This window comes from Sinohyriopsis cumingii, chromosome 8 (genome assembly GCF_028554795.1).
Source record: "Sinohyriopsis cumingii isolate HCF-2022 chromosome 8, ASM2855479v2, whole genome shotgun sequence".
In the NCBI taxonomy this organism is placed as follows: Eukaryota; Metazoa; Mollusca; class Bivalvia; order Unionida; family Unionidae; genus Sinohyriopsis; species Sinohyriopsis cumingii.
In genome coordinates this window covers 27,994,118-28,014,453 of record NC_142968.1, presented here as the reverse complement: position 1 = coordinate 28,014,453, position 20,336 = coordinate 27,994,118, and the positions used below count along the sequence as shown (strand labels likewise).

Here is a 20,336-nt window from a genome sequence, read left to right as displayed (position 1 = left end):
GCAGACTGCCATGGTTGAAATTCTGGAACTAGGATAGGAAGCATGGCAACGTGAAGTTATGATAGTGTTTGCCTTGGAAATCTTTCAAGCTCTGGACTTTTGTTAAAAGATTTTGTCAATGTCAGAGAGTTTTCCAGTTTCCAACAATAAATTATCTTCTATCATTTCATTAGAATATACCCATTTTGAATTTCATTGTTCAGTGTCAAACGATGTCGGTTTTTGATGAAATTATTGAGAATTTATTGCTGCATGCTAAAAATATCCTTTACAAAGCATGCCTGATATGTTTGTGTGTGCTTATGTCCACATATTGTAAATTACACACACACTCACATATACAGACACATACTTTATTCTAGCTTTGATCAATAATTTTGCAGGTTTATTTCAACATAGTTTTTAAAAATCTTAAAATATTTAAAATAAAATGATAAACTTCATTTGCTTTTTTGTTTTTTAATACAGTTCATTGAAATTGATAGATCTGGTGGAACATAATGAGTTTTGGGAGAATATAATCGTGGTAGAACCTTTGTTGGTTTGAGACTCTATTTTGCAGTAAGCTGTTAGTCAAATAATGATAATGTCCATGAACTTACATTTCACTTGACCACTGTTTTATCTACCCATGCGTCATTTGTCAAATATGCACACTTTTCCCATTTGATGCACAAAAATCGTCGCCAGTAAGTAAATTGATGCACGCTAATGTTATGTTTTGCTGATTAATATAAAACAAAGGTTTGGTCAAAAAATTGTCGCCAGTACGTAAATTGATGGGTCTCAATATTATGTTTGGCCGATTAAAACAAAAAAATTAATGTTTGGTCTAACTACTTTAATGTCTAGATTACAACTCTCCCAAACAGGGAAAATATGTGCACATCAGTTTCTTATGCTAATGTTATAAATAGGGTTACAATAAACCAACAAGTAGGTCTCCGCTTTTTTCTTTTTCCGACAGCTGTCAGAAAGAAAGAAAATATGTGGAGACCTACTTGTTGGTCTATGGTTACATCTGATTGTAGAGCCTGGAGCTGACCTTATTTGACCTGTAACTGTCACGTCATTTGTAGCAACATGATGATAGAACTGTATAATAATCACATCCAAGAAAGAGGCAGAAAATAAACATGTGATTTTAAAGTGATTCTTATGACAAACTTTATGCGCACCTATGTCATGCAATGAAGCAGCAATTTCATTCGCTCAGTTGTATGCCTTGAGTTGTTCCAAGATCTGTCAGTGTTCAGCTGAAATTGGCATCCAAGGCAAAAATATTAAAATAGATCAGAAACAAGCGAAATTATCTTTTGGACAGGGTTTATGGCCAACCGATGATAATAGTATTGTTATTGAACCAGTGGAGCCTTCATCATCCAAAGATGAGGTAACAGTTGCTTGTAAGATAAAACCTAATTTCTGCAGCAATGGTTGACAACACAGCAGGTTAGCTTTTTAGAAAGAAGTTAAGTCGAGTGAAGAATGTGACATTGAAGATGCCTTTATGTTTTGCCATATATATACAAAGGCTAAAAAAAACTCCTTGACCAAATAGACAAAAAACAATAACTTTCAGAACAGTACACTGGCAAGGTATGCTGGGTTGCCAGAACACAAACTGCTGATTGAAGGTCCACAACACCAGGCAGATCTGAATGCATTCACAAACACATTCTTCCAAGCAAGACATAGCAGTGAAAGTGCACATTGGCTGAGTGTAGAAGACATCCCTTTTTTAAAATACAAATCTCTTCTTAATTTTATACATGACTTAACAGCTGAAGAAATTGATGCCATTGGCATTTTGAAGAATTCTTCCAGTCAGTGTGGTTTGGCTACTACCTCAGTTCAGAGTTACTTGGAGAGCTGTTGAGCATAGTTGTATACATGACCTGTGAAATTCATCATTTGTGACAGCAATTGCAGATGAAAGCATTGACATAGCCAACAGTAAAGACCTTGTCATATTTGCTCAGATTATTTCTGATGACATGAAACCATCAACAAGATTTTTTAACAAATATAGAATGTTCAGTTGCTTCTGGCAAGGGAATTGCCTTATTAGCTTTAGTCACATTATATAGCTAATATGTTGTTGTGTATTTAAACAATATAATTAGTTTTTAAAAACCACTGAAAACTGATCATCAGCATGAATAAGATTCATTGCTTTGTATGTTGGCTCACCATTTTTTGCCATGATGAGTCAAATGACTTACATGAAGCCATTTGTAGACAAAACACTGCTTGACTCAGCTTGTAAATGCTTTTACTCCCTACAAATGCTTAAATATCATTTATAAGTTAAATAAAGGTGAAGCATGGATCAGTTGTTATGTATATCTATATTGCATGTTTAACTTTTGTCCATGATTGTAAATTGTAAGTGTCATTTGTAAATAGTACATTACATAGATAACTTTTGCCAATAAGTGTAGATTATACTTTAGGATAATGATCATTTGTCAGCAACAAGTTGCATCTCTAAAATCATTGTTAATTGTGTTTAGATATAGTTTGAGATGAATTATTTATTTAAAAGTTATTCATTGGAATTACAAAGTGCTCATTGACATGTTGGACTAAATCACTATTTTGGTGTTATTGGGAATTCATACAAGGACATTCGGGATGATATAATTGACATACGTCAAGACTATTTGCACATTTAGCACCATAATTCATTAGAAACACCATACTTTTGGCTTGTAATAGAACTTTTAAGATTATCTGGGATTTAATTCAGAGTATTGTAAGTTTCTTTTACATTTTTGTTTTGCATTGTTGGGAAATAATATTTGTGCTGAATTTTGCTAAACTTTTTGATTTTGATTTTACTGTTACTTGGTTTAACAAGCCCATTGAATCATAACACAAATTGTTTTCATGTATACTGTACTTACTCATTTCACTTCCTTACATATATAAGTTAAAGCACACATCACATGTAAGTTAGATTAAATATTTATGATAGAGTCTTGTGAGAAAAAGCATTATTATGTGATTGGTTTGAAACATTGTTTTGCACAGAGATTGGGTGTATTTTTTAAGAACTTGAAATATTTGCTTATATGCAAAATGAGAAGTTGTGCATATCGTTGTGCAAAATGTAAAGTCTATTCGGTACTAAAATCGTTTCTTTCAGAAACCAGTCATTACATGACCACATTGCCATACTCGGAAAAGTTAAGAGAAGGTACTTTTATTGTTCCATATTCACTCATTTATTTGCTTTTTGTTTGGTTCATTTCTGCATTAATAACTGCTCCGGTGGCCTAGTGGTAAGAGCATCTGCCTCGTCTGCGGGAGGTTGTGGGTTCGATCCCCGGCCGAGTCATACCAAAGACTTACAAAAATGGTACTAACAGCTGCCTCGCTTGGCGCTCAGCATTAAGAGGTTAGTGTTAGGACTGGTCGGCCCGGTGTCAGGATAATGTGACTGGGTGGGACATCATGCTCTGGCAAAAGCAATTGTGTGTTATTGTTGGTTGTTCCATATATGTGTCTATAATTCATAGTATGCGCTCATTTGAGAGAAGGGCAATATTGATCTTTAAATAAAGAAGAAATCCCATACATTATTCTCTTTGTTTCTTTCAGGAATCAGTCACGACACCACCACAGAACAGAGACAGAAGGATGTTACAGAAGGTACTTTTATGATAAATAAAACTCTTGTCCATTTTCTGTTTTGCTTATATTTCATGGTTATGGTGAAAAGTACAATTGGTAAATTTTTCCTTTACAGCAGTTTATTGGACATAAATTTCAGTATCATTGAAACTGCTTTTCACTAGAAATTAGGTTAAACAATTAATTAGACTATTTTCTACCAGTATGGCACAAAATTTTTATCAATGTGTCTATACAGGATTTCTAGTTTAACATCTACTAAAGTTGAAAATTTAGTTAGATGATAAATAAGGCAGGTTGTTGGTGCAGTATCTACAGTAGGATTGTCAGCAGTGTTTGACAGCATATCAGCACATGAAATACTATTTTATGCTGAGTCTGCAGCGTAAAATGCTTTTCCCAGAGAAAAACAGTTTCCGATCTGAGCTGGAATGGAAACATTTATTGGTGTGGGATAATGCTATTCCATATCCAGTATGTTAGTAGTATTTAAGTTTTATGAATTATGAAGTAAACATAATTAATTTAAATTGTTAAAAAAACCCACAAATTGCTTTCATGTCGTAGTTGTATCTGACCCATTGACTGATAAGTGCTATAAAATATTGATGCATTTTAGAAGTTCTTAAAATGAATAAGAAACGTTTTGAGCTACAGAAATATCACTAAAACATTAACATTTTTGTTTACAGCAGTGATGGTTGTTATCACTTTTAAAGTGGGATTCAGCTGTTCTCTTGGCTTGAGTCCAATTTTCCTTGATATAAGTCTATTTGTTTCTGTCATATCCTGTCCAGTTTTTAAATATGTCTGTCCAGCTCCATGCTACAATAGTTCAACAACAGGTTTTGGAAACTCTATCAATGTAGCAAGAAAATTGTAGAACATCAGGGTGGGGTGGGTGGGCATATACATTCGTGCATGTATTAGGCAAAGATGACAACATGCCTTCTAGGTGGATAAGGGTGCCATTCAGAATATTTTTACAAATCACAGTATGGCTAAAATGAATGAATGAGAGTCATCAGTCTGCAATGGTACCATGATTAAGGATAGTCATTCCAATGTAACCCAGAAAAATCATTTTAAATCCAGCATGACCAAAATTAAATGCAATTTCATGTGTCTGCACATGTAACAACATGTTCCATCATGGAATATATATCTGTGGATAAAGAAAGTCTATACACTGTTTGCTTCCATCATGGAATATATATCTGTGGATAAAGAAAGTCTGTACAGTGTTTGCTTCCATCATGGAATATATATCTGTGGATAAAGAAGAAAGTCTATACAGTGTTTGCTTCCATCATGGAATATATATCTGTGGATAAAGAAAGTCTATACAGTGTTTGCTTCCATCATGGAATATATATCTGTGGATAAAGAAAGTCCATCCAGTGTTTGCTTTGTTTCTTTTAGGAATCGGTCATGACACCACCCCTGCTCAGAGCAAGAAAGATGATACAAAAGGTATTTTTATTGTAAATAAAATTTTGTTTCCAATCTGTTTTGCCTAATGACATTTTATAGAGGGTAGATATACAGTACTACCTCCAGATTATTTCCAGTGTTACAGTTGGTTGAACATATGATTCCATTGTTATGAAACTACCATTCATTAGAAATTAAGTTGGAAAAATATTTTGACAATTTCCTGCCAGGATGGTGCAAACTTTGTGTCAATTTGTCCATACAAAGATTTCTAATTTAACATTTGCTAAAGTTGAAAACTTAGTTGGATGCTAAATGTGGCAGGGAGTTGGTGTAGAATTCACAGTAGGGTATTCAATGATGATTCAACAGCATATTAACACAAGAAATACTATTTTAGGCTGAGCCTGAAGAGTGAATCGTGATTTTCCCAGAGACAAATCATGAAATTTGATCCAGGCTGATCATAACCTAAAAGAAAACATTTATTGTGTATCAGTTTGTTAGTAACATAAAAGTTGTCGAATGATAGCTTAAATGTTATTACTTGATATGAATAAGTTTTACTGAAATAAGTTGTTTATTAAAAGCAGGCCTTTGAAAACACCCTTGATGAGTACAGCTCTGAGATCTTTAAATTAATTGAAGCAAAGCTTGAAGAAGGTATTTAGAACTATGTTGCACCAAAATGTAGAAATTCAAAATCATACATCAGATTAGAACAGTATTGTTAGAAAACATTCGAAACAATACATTAGAACCCTAGCTGTATTGCAGCGAAAAGGAAGTTATTTTTTATGAAGTGTAAAATTTATCTCAAAATCATGTTAGAACCCTTATCAAGTGATCTAATTACAGACTTGTATGTTTTCATCTTTTGTGTTTTACTTTTTGCTTTTGGTAGAATGTGCATGTATAATGCATCTTAAGAGACTAAGAACAAAGAAAAATACTCAAAACAAGTTTTGTTTGAAAAGCAGTCCCTTTGAAAATAACTTGATGAAGGAAAGATCTGACATTTTAAAAACGATTATTGTTTGATGAAGAGATTAAAACTATGCTGCACGAGAAAGCAGATTTGTAAGTAAATTATGTTTCTCCAAGAATACTTACCCAATCACATTACTTTAGGAATATTAGCCTGCTACCTGATGAATCCAGCCCTACTAAAAGACAAGTCCTGTTTTCCCATCTCAATAGACAAAGGGCAATAACTCTTGCCCATTACACTTGTCTACATTTTTTTTAAAAGAAGTTTTCTGCTTCTGAGATACAATGTTATATTATGGATTTTGATGTGCTGAATTCAAATATAGCAATTAAAGTGATTGATTGGCTACTGTTTCCAAAATATTTAAGTTTTTACATTTTATGTTTATGTATATTGTGTAGATAGTAGAGTTTTAGTCATAAATTGCAAACCTAAGACTTTTCATGTGTTTATGGTTGCTTTACATGATACTGTTTCTCCTGTCCTGTTTATGTACCATTTTAAAAAAACAGCAAAAGGGTTATATATATATAAAATTTATGAAACAAAAGGCAAATTGTTGTTGTGGGGTTTAACGCCATTTTCAGCACATGATAGGCTGTACATGGCGGCCAGTATAAATGGTGGAGGAAGAACCCGGGAATACCCCAGGAAGAACCACGGACCCACGAGAAGCTACTGGCAAGCTTTCTCACATACCCACATTGGCCGAATCCTAGACTCCAACCCACGCAGACAGAGGTGAGATGGCAGTGATCCATAATGGAGAGCACTTTAGACCACTCGGGGCCCCAAAACAAAAGGCAAAAACTATTATATATATATATATATATATATATATATATATATATATATATATATATATATATATATATATATATATATATATATATAAGTACATAGTTTAGTCCTTATGCATTGTCTACTCGGCCCTTCTTGGCTTGTCTCTTGTATTCGTTAAATGCGGGATCTTTTGTCACTGTCCAGCAATAATCTGCAAGCAGGCTTTATTTGCCCTGACAACATTTCACCATGGTTTCATTGTCCTGATGAAATTGCTCGCCAGCGCTTGTCGCTCACTGCTTCTCAGTTCGGTGGGGAAAAAGCTAGATGAGAGTGCAAAAAGTTTATCTTTAGTGAAATGTGGCAATCAAGGCTTTTGTTTACCTGTAGTTGCCTGTCTTGTTTCTGAGAAAATGTTTTTCCACTAACTGGAAGGCTTTCCATTACGTCTTTTCCTTGCCACGCAGTGTACGGTCAAATGCATTATCTTGAAGTTCACAGATCTGAGGACCAGCAGAAACACCTTCCTTTACCTTAGTTTCACTTATTCTTGTAAACTTTCCATGGAGGTACTTGAAAGCTGCTTGTGTTTTGTCCATGGCCTTGACACAGTTGTTCATCAGGCCCAGCTTGATGTGCAGGGGTGGTAACAAAATCACCTGGGATTCAACAAATGGTGGATGTTGAACACTTTTCCTCCCAGGCTCCAATGACTGTCGTAGTGGCCAGTCTCTCTCTATGTAGTGGGAATGTCTCATACGCTATCCCATTCACAGAGAAAACATCAGTACTTTATGTATCCAGTCTGCAGACCAAGCAAGAGAGCAAGAACCTTCAAAGTGCCACAAAGCTGCCACTGATGTTGGTCTTAGTTTATGCACTTCAAAAGGCGTTTCATGCTTTCATAGATTTCCTTCATATGGACTGAATGACCAACTGAAATTGATGGCAGAACATTGCCATTATGCAGCACAATAGATTTAAGACTTGTCTTCAATGAATTAATGAACAGTCTCCACTTACCTCGATCATGAAAGATGTTGAGGGCTGCCATCACACCATCAGTGGTGTTGCTGGCTACAAGATCACCTTCCATGAAGAAGAATGGGACAAGATCCTTTTGATGGTCATTGAACATGGAAACCCTAGCAGCACCTGCCAGGAGATTCATCTGCTGTAGTCTGGAGCCCAACAGCTCTGCCTTACTCTTGGATAGTTCCAAATCCCTTAGTCATTCAGTTCAAGTTGTGTTATGAGGTGTGGTTCAGAGGAGAAGGATGGGAGAAAATATGGGTCATGTGACATTGATAGTTCAGGACTAGGAAATTTCATACTCTTCTTCATGTGTCTCAAGTGAGAATGATTATGGTGCATCAGGAACAGGCAGTCCCTCTCCATGGGGTAATGGGTGCATAGCTGATGGAATGTTTGGATAATGCACAATCCACTTTTTTTACACACCTTTCTCATCTGGAGGCACCGTGCAGCATAACAATTGCTGATATGATTTGTTGGCTCTCACTGCAAAAGGCATATATTTTCTTTTCCTGTTCAACCACTGGTGAAGATTTGTTACTCAAGTGTCACAGCATATGTGTGGGTCACGCCTCTCGTCCTGATCTCCAATAGGCTTTCTTAACCATAGTGGTTATACTGCGCTTTTGTGATGCAAAAGTCACTTCACCACAAACATATCAGAAGTTATTGGCATTGTTCACTCATGTACAAGGCAGCTCTACTCAGTTTGGCTAAACAGAAATGTGTCCCTTTGCAAAATCAGACACTGACAAATAAGACAGCATGACACTGTGTGATTTCTAGAGCTGATATAGGGCAATTTGTTCAGCAGAGTGATATAAGCTTTGTTATGATTGCAACATCAATGACTACTAGGAATACAATTATGCAATTCATATCATGTATGATCCATTATCAGCTTAGATTGCATCATTCATTATTTTGCCTAAAAAGCAAGTACTGTCCAAACCCAGTCATAGATTTATTCAAGGATCAAGTCAAAGATATATTTTAGTCATTTCTGGTTTAAATTGAGATCCCTTTCCTTTATAACTCCTTTATCATCTGCCATACCCATGTCAGAGTTCATATATACTGACCAGTATCATATCTTTAAAACTAGAGCCAATCAACAATTCTAAGCATCATTTTCGTTCTCAGTGACCTGGAATTAGTTAAGTTGGACTACATTTATTTCAGAAGCATTTTGGCTGTAGACCAGTGTTACCTCCCCTGGCCACCACCAAGTATCTCAAGTTTTAACGAGGATGCTTTTATGGTCGGGTAGTTGGGAGGGTTTTTAAGTAAGTTGACTGGGTAAGTATTTTCAGAGATGCTTAATTTACTTTAAAATTTGTTTTCTCCATCATACATGTTCCCCAGTCACATTAAGTTAGTAGTCTAAAAAATAGGTAATAGGAGGAGGGAATGCTGAGGATGTGACCTCTGCCTTGGCTATCCTTCATGGGAAGGATGGTTGGATTCCTCATGGGAACAATAACCTGTTCTCCTAATTACATATGCAGTGCAGCCTAGGGTCATTTCCTATGGTTAAGAGGATGAATATTGAAATCTTCTTACCAACAAAATTTCACTGGTGAATCAAGCAAACCCAACAGGCAGTGTTGATTGTTTTAGTTAGATCTGGTGGATGTCTATGTTGCTACCAATCAGCCTATAAGTTTAATGCTAAATCTCTGAGATTAAAACTTGAGAAGGTTGGCTTTGCATGCCAGCCAACAGCTTATATTATACCTCGAATCGAAACGTTATGTTGAAACACGAGGCTTGCAGAGATGGCTTGAATCTCATGAATGGTAATATTCATGAGATGACTTTTTTCTTGTGAAACCTTAGAGGATGCAGAGCGTATAACCCATTTCAGCCAGGAAGCAAGGGTGTGAAGGATGATATGCTGTTCCTGAGATTCACTGGAAGGAAGAGGCATATGCATGTGCCACAGGACATTACTCAAAGTTCTTTAAAAGAATGCAGTTTCAACAGTGCAAAAAGTAACAGTAATTGAAGCCTCCTACCTGCCAGCTTTTAGCTAGGAAAGGCACCCAGAAGGGCCAAGGGAGAAATTCTTTGCAGTCCTCTTTCTTTTGCAAGGGAATTGTTGCAAGATCCATGTGTTTCAAATTCGTTCCTGCCTACATCCCTTTGGAGCAGTGTGAAAACTGATGGTATGTCGGCCTTCGTCAGAACCTTGGTATCCAAAATTTTGTCATGCCACCTTAACCACATAACCTTTTGGAGACAACTCTTATGGAACTGACTGAGTTGTCAAGAATGTCTGCTATAGAAAGTCCACGTGTCACTGGCATACAGGAGGATGGTGAGCACTGCAGCATGGTACACTTTCAGCATTGTGGTAAGACTGATTCCTCTGTAGTTACAAACATTTCCACATAGTCTCCCAAAGGCAGAACTGGCTCTGGCAATTCTACTGTTGACCTAAATGTCATTGTTGGCTGCTCTTGAGAGGTTGTTGCCTAGATACAGCTGACAATCTGGAGTTCCCAACCCTTCACAGTGATGCTCTGTTCTGTGGCTTAACAGGAGCAGGTTGGTGCATGACTTCAGTCTTTTTGGTGCTGATTGTGAGGCTATACTTGTCACATACCTCAGAAAACCTGTCCATTCATTGCTGGTCTGCATGTCTTCTTCTGAGCTGGAATTGAGGGCAAAATTGTCCCCAAAGAGGAAGTCCCAGATGACTGTTTCCTTCACCATCTTGACTGCCTGCAGTCACCTGGGATTGAACAATTTCCTGTCAGTCCAGTATCTGACATGGATGCCCTCATCACTGTTTTGGAATGCCTCTGTGAGCATGGCAGTGGACATCATGCTGAAGAGTTGGGGCAGCAGAATGCGACCATGTTTGATGCCATTTTTGACTGTGAAGGCATCAGAAGGCATACCCACACAGGCAGAGGTGAGATGACTGTGAGAGCTTTAGAACTGTCAGCAACCTGGGTCTTCATTTGAGCTTGTGAGGGCTGGATTTGCAAGGTAGTAGTAGTTCTACTAAGGTACTATGATTAGGCAAATATTATTAAGAAACATATTTTACTAGAAAAAAATTGGTTTTGTGTTGTGTTCTCAGACATGCATACAGATTTTGTATTCATCAATTCCCTCTTTCACTTTATGTTTGGTCAGCCAATGTGGGTATGTGAGAAAGCTTGCCAGTAGCTTCTCATGGGTTGGTGGTTCTTTCCGGGGTTTTCCCGGGTTCTTCCTCCATCATTAATACTGGCCGCCATGTATAGCCTATCATGTGCTGAAAAATGCCGTTAAACCTCACAACAACAACAACAACTTTGTGTTTGCGAGTGTTAAAAGGAGAAAACTATTTCTTATTTTGTCTTATTAATGATATTCCTTAATTAAATAAAAAATGCATGAAGTGCAAAATACATCATTTAATTTATGAGATAAAGATATAACCACAACTACAATAAGTGTAAAAATATGATTGTGGATTATTTGTCAGGGTATTTTATTTATTTCATTTTGATTTTTTTTCATATAAATATTTTACAGATACAATATAATGGATGAATATGTCATCACATTAGTGGTGGTGGTCTTTATATTAAGAAGAATGTCATGCCTATAAGGAACAATAGGGCCACTTGTTTGTAATATTTAAAGAACCACTCTGAAAATTCACTTGAGTTCAAATATATGATCGTACTGGCTGTACCACTGCTGAACCTGAATTATAGGTTGAAGAAGTTAGATATTTTATGATAATGATTTTTATTAAAATTGGGCCTGATCTGCACTTTGGAAATATAACATTATTACACACTGACATACATCATCACATATTGACTTATATTATCACACGCTGACAAATATCATCACACACTGACTTATATTATCATATGCTGACATACATCATCACACACTGACTTATATTATCACATGCTGACATACATCATCACACACTGACTTATATTATCACATGCTGACATACATCATCACACACTGACTTATATTATCACATGCTGACATACATCATCACACACTGGCCTATATTATCATATGTTGACCTACATCATCACATGCTCACTATTATTATCACATGCTGACATACATCATCACATGCTGTATTATCATGTGCTGACATACATCATCGCATGCTGACATACCTCATCACAATACTGACCTACATCACCACATGCTGACCTACATCATCACAATGCTGACCTACATCATCGCATGCTGACCTACATCATCACAAGCTGACCTACATCATCACTCGCTGACCTACATCATCACAATCTATGCTGACATATCACCATGTTTTACACTAGGTCAGGGATCATGTCTTTGGATGAGGACCATTGGATAAAAAAATGTTTTAGTGATACTATTTTCCCATCCAATTTACTTTCTTTTTTGAATGTAACAACATCATATATTTTCCATTCTTACTGTGTGATTTCTGCCTGTGGATTATACCACTGGACAGTAAGGGCCATGGACTCATAGTATTATGCCCTTTGGCATAATGACAACTAATCTTGAGTCAAATAATGTCTGCTTAATACCTTTTTTTTACAGATAGTTCCAACTCTCTGACCATTGGACTGTCGTCAGCTATATTATTTATATTGACTGTGGATAAAATTCTCGCAAGCAGTAAGTTATATTTACTTTTCATATTACTGTCTTATTTTTCTGTCACCTAACTGTATTTAAGAAGAGTGAGTTTATGTTATTGGCTTTGCTTAAAATTACCATCTTCAGTCACAATTGTCCTTTTCAAATTCATTTTTAAAAATCACCTGACCATTTTAGCACCAAGTTTAATAGAAAGCATTCCGGCATCAAAGCCTTGTAAGTTTAACACATTCCATCCAGATATATATATATATATATATATATATATATATATATATATATATATATATATATATATATATGTGTGTGTGTGTGTGTGTATATATATATATATATATATATATATATATATATATATATATATATATATATATATATCTATATACACATACATGTGTGTGTAGTAACAAGGTTTAAAACAAGCAGCCTGTCAAACTGAGATTATTTTATTATGTAGGATTAAAATATAACTTACAGCACAGAATTTTAAAGTAAAAAGTATTGTTGGTTGTAATGATCAGAGTTTCAAACTCCATGGCAAGAGGATTCTTAGTGGGTTGGTGTAACTTTCATATTAAACTGTTGACTAACCTTGATTTAACTTTACACTGGATTGTGATAATGCTTGAAGCCATTGACTATGAAAGAAAGTGAAGCATACAGGTAAACAGACGTGCTTCTGGCATTTCCTACAGCCATGGAAAGTTTGCATTTTGCTTGTCAGTAAGACCTAATGTAGTTCTTGCATAGCAAACATGACATGACCTGCCAGGCATTCTGCTGTTGTTGTTATTGCAGGGTTTAACGCCATTTTTCAGCACACGATAGGCTATACATGGCAGCCAGTATTAATGGTGGAGGAAGAACCCAGGAAAACCCCGGAAAGAACCACCGACCCACGAGAAGCTACTGGCAAGCTTTCTCACATATCCACATTAGCCGAATCCGAGACTTGAACCCACGCAGACAGAGGTGAGATGGCAGTGATCTGTAACGAAGAGCGCTTTAGACCACTCGGCCACTCGGGGGCCCCCCAGGCATTCTGCAAGGCACCTAACAGTGTATAAGTCCTGTAAACAGTGATGTAGGAACTTCTGGTTCCAGTTATATTTCCACAACTCTGCTTTGTACCTTACAATGTGTATTTTGTGGTCCCTCAGGTTCAGTACATATGACGCCAAAAAGCATGATAGTACAGTTGAGAATTTAGAACTAATTATATATAAGCTATAGAAAATGAGTGGATATTGAAATTCAAATGAAAGATAATCAAAAACATCATTTCCTTTAACTGTTCAATAGTCTTTCAAACAAGCCATTGTTAGTAGACTTTGCATTGTGATACACCAAGTTTCCAAGTTTCATTTCTAAAATGCATTAGACACAGAAATACTAAATTAAGAATTTAGTTTTGAATTAAAAAAACATAGACCCGCTCCCTTTAGCAAACTTTCATGGCCATTATGTTCAGTTTGGTACTCGTTGTACTCATCCGTACACAGGTCTAAAAAAATGATCCATAATTGCAAATGATATTGTGCTTTGCTACAGACTATGAAATAGCGGAAAAGTACTTTATCTCATGTTACTGGATCTTGCAGTGATTGCTTCAGCGTGTTAGTTTCTTTTGAGATTGATTTCTGCTTTTGCACATTGTCCTGATACTTGGTGGTGTTATGTTGTTGGATGTTTTTCACTACATAATGGCTAATGTTTGTATGGGGTTTTCAGTATACACAAAGAACAAAAGCCAGATCTTTTGACATTTGCATCAAATCTGTGATCACTGCTTGCATTTGTTTACTTAATTGAGTATATGAACACAGTAACTTGTTTTTGACTGTGTGTATATATGAATTTTGACCACATTTTGTATTTAGTTGGTTTCCAATACACAAGTTGATAGTCAGCACTCCGTCATGGATTTTAAGTGAAAGGTCTTGACTCGGGTTGCTATAGCTGTACTGGCTTGTAAGCATGGTAACACTTACAAATTTATATGGATTTTTTAAGTTTATTTTGTTGATATGTCTGATGAATATCCTGAATTATATGAATTCAATAACATGTTTTGGAATGGGGTGGAACTTAAACAATGTTATAAAATTAGCCAAACTTGAGTGTATGAATATCTTGACATTGTCCAAGACAGATTTACAGATCCATAATAGGCAATTACCCAGAATTGTGTACTGTACTTGCAGGTATCCTGTGAACCCATGTAAGATCAATTATATATAGCACAAGTATAAAAGAAAATCATTTTGTAACCAAATTTTTGTTTCACAATATCTGAGATGATATCAATGCTCAGCACTTAAAAAGGATTAAAAAAATAGTTTACTAAACAATTATGCCTTTCAAGATATATATGTTCCTACTTTTCTCTTTCTTCTTTTCTCTTTTTTTCATGTGAAGTAATTGTTTTCAAATGTAAATAATTGTATAAATTAAATGTTATATTTACTTGTTTCTCAGTGTGCTGCAATTTTGACATAATAATTTTGTAGATTATATCAAAGTACAACTACAAACAGACTGAAAGCCAGCAACACAATTTGTTTTGTAAATTATTTTCAGAAACTTACATCAGAAAGGGTTGGATAACCTGGAAACATTGGATTCAAAAGAGATTTGGTAGCCAAAATATGAATCTTGAACAGTTGCCTCAACCCCATGAGAATACAAGAGTACCCATTGAAAAATCAGGTATGAAAATTCAAATATTATGTAGTATCTAGAACAGATATTTATTACACACCTACCATAAGGCAGGTGATATTATATTTATTACACACCTACCATAAGGCAGGTGATATTATATTTATTACACACCTACCATAAGGCAGAGGATAATATGCAATTGTCACATCTGTACATATGTTAACCATGTCCTTTTCTTAGAATTAACTTAAAATTTGCATCACATATCTTTGTCAAACTCTGCTGGTATTTTGCCTTTTAAGGGTCAAACTTCATTTCATTTACTTTCAAAACGTCATGGTCAAATCAGCTTACCAGAATGGACTAGGCAATTTTATTGATTCTGATTTATTCACCACGGTCAAAATTCGGGAAATTGCTCAGAAAGGGGACAAAGAACCCTAATGATTTAGGAGTTAAATGTCTGAAGTCATGGTTACTGACAATCCATACCACAATGATTTATGGGAAACAACATTAGTTCTGCTTCATGTACCTTTATCAGACTTTGTAGTTCGGGTGCCATACAGGAGACAAACAAAGAGTTTTGTCAGTTTGGGTGCCAGACGGTAAAGTTCATGGTTACTGTTCTAACAGGTTGAAGCCTGGTTAGGATTGGATTTAGCAAAGACATCAAAAGAAATTTCATGAATGAGTTGTTTATTATAATGTAATTGAATGATGAATGAATCTGACACAATGCTCATGCGAATAAAGTCTAAATGAAGTTAACAGAATGATGTGCACTGAGTTAAACAACTGACATTAGGAAATCGTATCATTCCTAAATGGAATGTGTCAAAACATGTAACATAAATCAAATGAGAATCAGCTTATAGAACTTATGAACAAATATTTTTGATATATGGATGATCAATATATAGAATTTATGAAAGATTTCACTGTAAACAGGAATACCATTAAGAATCAAGGGCTGTGTGTGCAACAAGAATTTCTCGAGTTTCAAACCTTGTCTCTTATGTGTCTATCTAAGGAGTCATTCAAACCTTGTCTCTTATGTGTCTATCTAAGGAGTCATTCAAACCTTGTCTCTTATGTGTTTATCTAAGGAGTCATGTATTAGAACACACTGTTTTCATGGCTTTTAGTATTGAGTTTAAATGTGGTTCTTTAATAAGTTGTGTAGCAGACAAATGTATTATGTTGAGTATAATGATGAGGGACGAGTAACTGTTCTGACTCGCTATTCTCAGTGACGAGTGTTTGGGATGTTCTTTACTGAGCATTGATAACAGGCTTTACATTTTGTGCAGGTGATTCTGGTTAACGTTATCAAATGTGACCACCTTTACTATGAATGGAAAATCCATGAAACAGCTTCACAAAATGCACTCAACAGATTTCTTTTGTCCATATTTGACAGAAGTAATCCATTCCACATTTGTATAATTTATGCCAATCTGTTATCATATATGGTTACTATTAATTGCAAAGTAATTTTTAAAAAATGAAAAACTTATTTAAATAATCTTTTTTCTAAAAGAAACCCCCAAAACCATTAAGCAGAATTTGACTAACTTTGCAGAAAAGTATTATGCCATAAAAACCCTCGGCATTGCACACATAATGCTAATGTGAAATCAGATATGGATGAAGGTACAAAAAAATACAGAAACCTTGAGATGTTTTAATAACACATGGAATCAACAGCATTCAAACATGAAAGTATTGCCCGTTCTGATACAGATTTATTTGGCAACTGCTGTTATTTTTGGCTATTAGGCTGATGTCAGTCAGGTGAGTGACCTGATGCCTACTTGGGACTTTGCATTTCCTCTGCAGCTTTTGTAATTACTTTGTAGTGTGTCATAAAGCTGGAGAGGTTTGTAAGTAAGATAGTACCACAATGACTCCATTTTCACACGTGCTTTTGAACATATTAGGAGATCTGATTGTGAATAATAATTGAATATTCCATCATTGGATGCCTACTTTTGAATATTGTTATGTCACAGTGGTTAATTGGATGTCAGATCAACAACAGATCAACTTTGTCTGTAACCAATAAATGACATTTACTTTTAAATAATCTTATTAATATTTTAGATAAATTTATTAAAAGTTGATCTGTTTCTCAGTTTTATTTCCATTTCTTGTTATCACTTGCGTTATTCCTTAGCATGCCTTGTCCCTATTTATTAAGTGCATTTATAGAACAATGCGCAGCTCTTCATCTCATAGAAATTACAGGTAACTGGTCCATCTGTTTTACAGAATTGACAGAAGATCAAGTTGAATATTGGCTGGATGGTCATCCGGATTATATAGAGAAATATCATGGCAATATTTCATTATTGTTTCATTATGCTGTTTTTCTTCTATATTTTTGCCCTTTTTTTCCGCTGGTTATTTTTCTGTTTACTCTCCTTGAATCCTGTCTTGTTTTGTTCTTGCAGGTGTGCTCAGATGTGGTCTCTTATTCCAATATTACTGCATGTTAATTGCTTTGCTGGGCTTTTATTTAATGATTGTTTGAAAATGAATAAGCCATTTCTGTGATGGACTTTACTGATACTTGTATGTCCATCTTTCATTCCATTCTTCCTCCGGATCTTAGGTCAATTTTTTATGTACATTTGGTTATAGCGTTGTACATCTCTGCGTGTTAATGCTTTTTTTTACCAAAAATTAGGTCACACTTATATACAGTGCTGTCATCTCTCTTCTCATTTGCTTTTAGAGCAGCTAAACCCACCCGGACATATTTGACATTATAGATCTATGATGAAGAGTCTTATAACTTAACTATCCTGGCATGACCATAACTCTGTTTCTACATATTATGCTTTTTTGCTTGGACTGGTCAAGAAACATCCTGCATGATACCAGTCATGTAATTGTAATGAAAATTCATATTCACTGCATGAAACCAATCATGTAATTACTAAACTGTTATAGATATTCAGTTAGATATCAAATGGACAACTGATAGTGCATATATTTTATCTTTAAAAAATAATGAAATTGTAAATAATTGTGTTTATGCTACAGAAATATTTAAGAACATTGATAAGATTTTCTGCTTGGCTGGCATGTCCTTTTATCAAGGATGTGAATTCCAATATTAGCTTACAGATTTCCTTCCAATGCTGTGAACTATGGAATTTCATTCAGATCACTAAACATTACAGATTGGAGTTTTAGTAAATGTACAGTGTAAATTCCTACATTTTCAGTTTAAAAAAAGACCTTTGAATTGTAACTCACACATTTGTCTTCATGACAGGCACTGACTGTTGAACAAAGAGGGAAGAAATTACAGTGCATTGGATTATTTTAATATCAGTTATATATTGCCTGTTGTTGTTGCTTATTTATTCTGTGATGAAATGAATATCATCTGTACAGGATAATAAGAATTCATCTCCAGTGGATGAACCTTCAAATATAATGTAGAAAGAATCCAAAACATAGATCAGGCCCAGTCTGCTGCCTAAATCACAGGTGCATGTGCTGTAGCCATCTTTTATCTGGATGCCATATACACTGTAATCTATGCAACATCTGTCTGCAGAATGTTTGCATTCCAATCATGCCTAAACATTCATTGGCCATACTACAGGTTTCTTTAATTCTTAGATGTTATGCAGCCCCTTACTTCATTTATTCCTTGATTTAATCTCTCTTGTATATTTTTCAGGCAGTTATTATGAATTCAGCAGTGCCCTGTTTGACATTTATTGACCCCATTTGTGGTGTGGTGGTTAATCTATATTTTCATTCATAATTATTGTGTCCTTTTTCAATCCCATGGGTAGGTGTAGTCTCCCTTTCATTAATGGAGCTTTAGAGACCTTGTTAGATGTTGCTTGGTTTTGGATAGTGAACATTAATTAATGCTTCATTTTCTATAATTTACATTGGTCACACACCAACTATATAAGTACATTTTGTGACAGGTAATGTTCATCAAACTGAGTATGATGAGAATTTTTTTGTTTTGTCTTTATATTTTTGCCGAAATAAACATACAGTTTCCTTTCAGACATCAAAAGATCCATGTGATTATATTGGAACATGCCATTTTATTTGAATGGCATGTAAATGCCCAGCTGATCAAGTTTTTGTGAGTGGGTACTCATTTGGATACAGTCATGTATTAATTTCTCATAGCTCGTGTTTAAAGTTTATGTTGCATTTTTAGTTTTATCTCTTTTTAGAATTCCAAGCTTTCATTCACACACAAACACTCTTTATTAAATGCACTGTTTCAACTTTGGGCAGATCTTCCTCTTTGATAGTAAGTGTAGGTATTTGCCTCTTGTTTTACAGGAAAATTGGTGGAGGACCAGATACAGAAATGGCTGAGTATTTTTCCTGGACCTTTCCTTGTCAAGAAATATACTGGTAAAATTTTATTATTGCTTTATTATTCCATCATTTTCACCTGTATTCAAGATTTTATACTTACTAGTCAACAATTGGTTTATTTTCTTTTCATGGCAAGTTTAACTTGTAGGTGTGCCAGAATGTAGCATTTTCATGCATTATGGCACACATGGACTTTGTGTTTTCAATTGTGTTAGGAAATTATTGATTCGGTCATTTATTTGTATCAGTCTTTCATTCCAGCCATCCTCCTTTTTTACATTAGGGTCAATACTTTGTGCTCTTGACTGTAATGTTACATAGCTTGAGAATGTATGCCACTTCCACAACATAATTAGGCCCGTGTTTTCTACAGTAGAGCTATCCCAATGCATTTTCTCCAGCCTTCTTGAGAGCCGTTAGACCCTCCCATATTTTCTTGACATTATAAATCCATGAAGTAGAGGTTTATAACTAGCCTAGCATGACCATGACTTTGCTTGTTTGTTATGCTTTTTCAAGAAACTCAATAATATTAATTAATTTGTATTATATCAAGGCCAGCTTTGCAAATATTGAGATGTCATTGTCATTCATTTGGATGTCAAATGCACAACTGTTTGTGCATGGATTATTGCTGTAACCAATAATGAAAGGTTAAATTTACGTTACATACTTGGACCAAACTTTGTCGGTGGGTTGCTCAATGTCATGTGGAAGAAGCCCATCAATTCTGGGGCAGAAAGGTCATGATGAATGACTAAAAGAAGAATAATCATTTCTGCACAAAATCTAAATTCAT

General features: G+C 35.2%; 1 protein-coding gene across 1 annotated transcript in view; it reads left to right on the top strand.

Moving 5' to 3' along the window:
* Positions 1-20,336, top strand: part of LOC149793194 (uncharacterized) — a 63,513-nt gene that overhangs the window by 22,784 nt on the left and 20,393 nt on the right. The window contains exons 5-11 of the mRNA XM_089967148.1: positions 3,152-3,202; positions 3,607-3,657; positions 5,062-5,112; positions 12,443-12,520; positions 15,083-15,211; positions 17,441-17,506; positions 19,499-19,573. Coding sequence (XP_089823274.1) covers positions 3,152-3,202; positions 3,607-3,657; positions 5,062-5,112; positions 12,443-12,520; positions 15,083-15,211; positions 17,441-17,506; positions 19,499-19,573 — 501 coding nt within the window. The remainder of the gene's footprint in view (positions 1-3,151; positions 3,203-3,606; positions 3,658-5,061; positions 5,113-12,442; positions 12,521-15,082; positions 15,212-17,440; positions 17,507-19,498; positions 19,574-20,336) is intronic.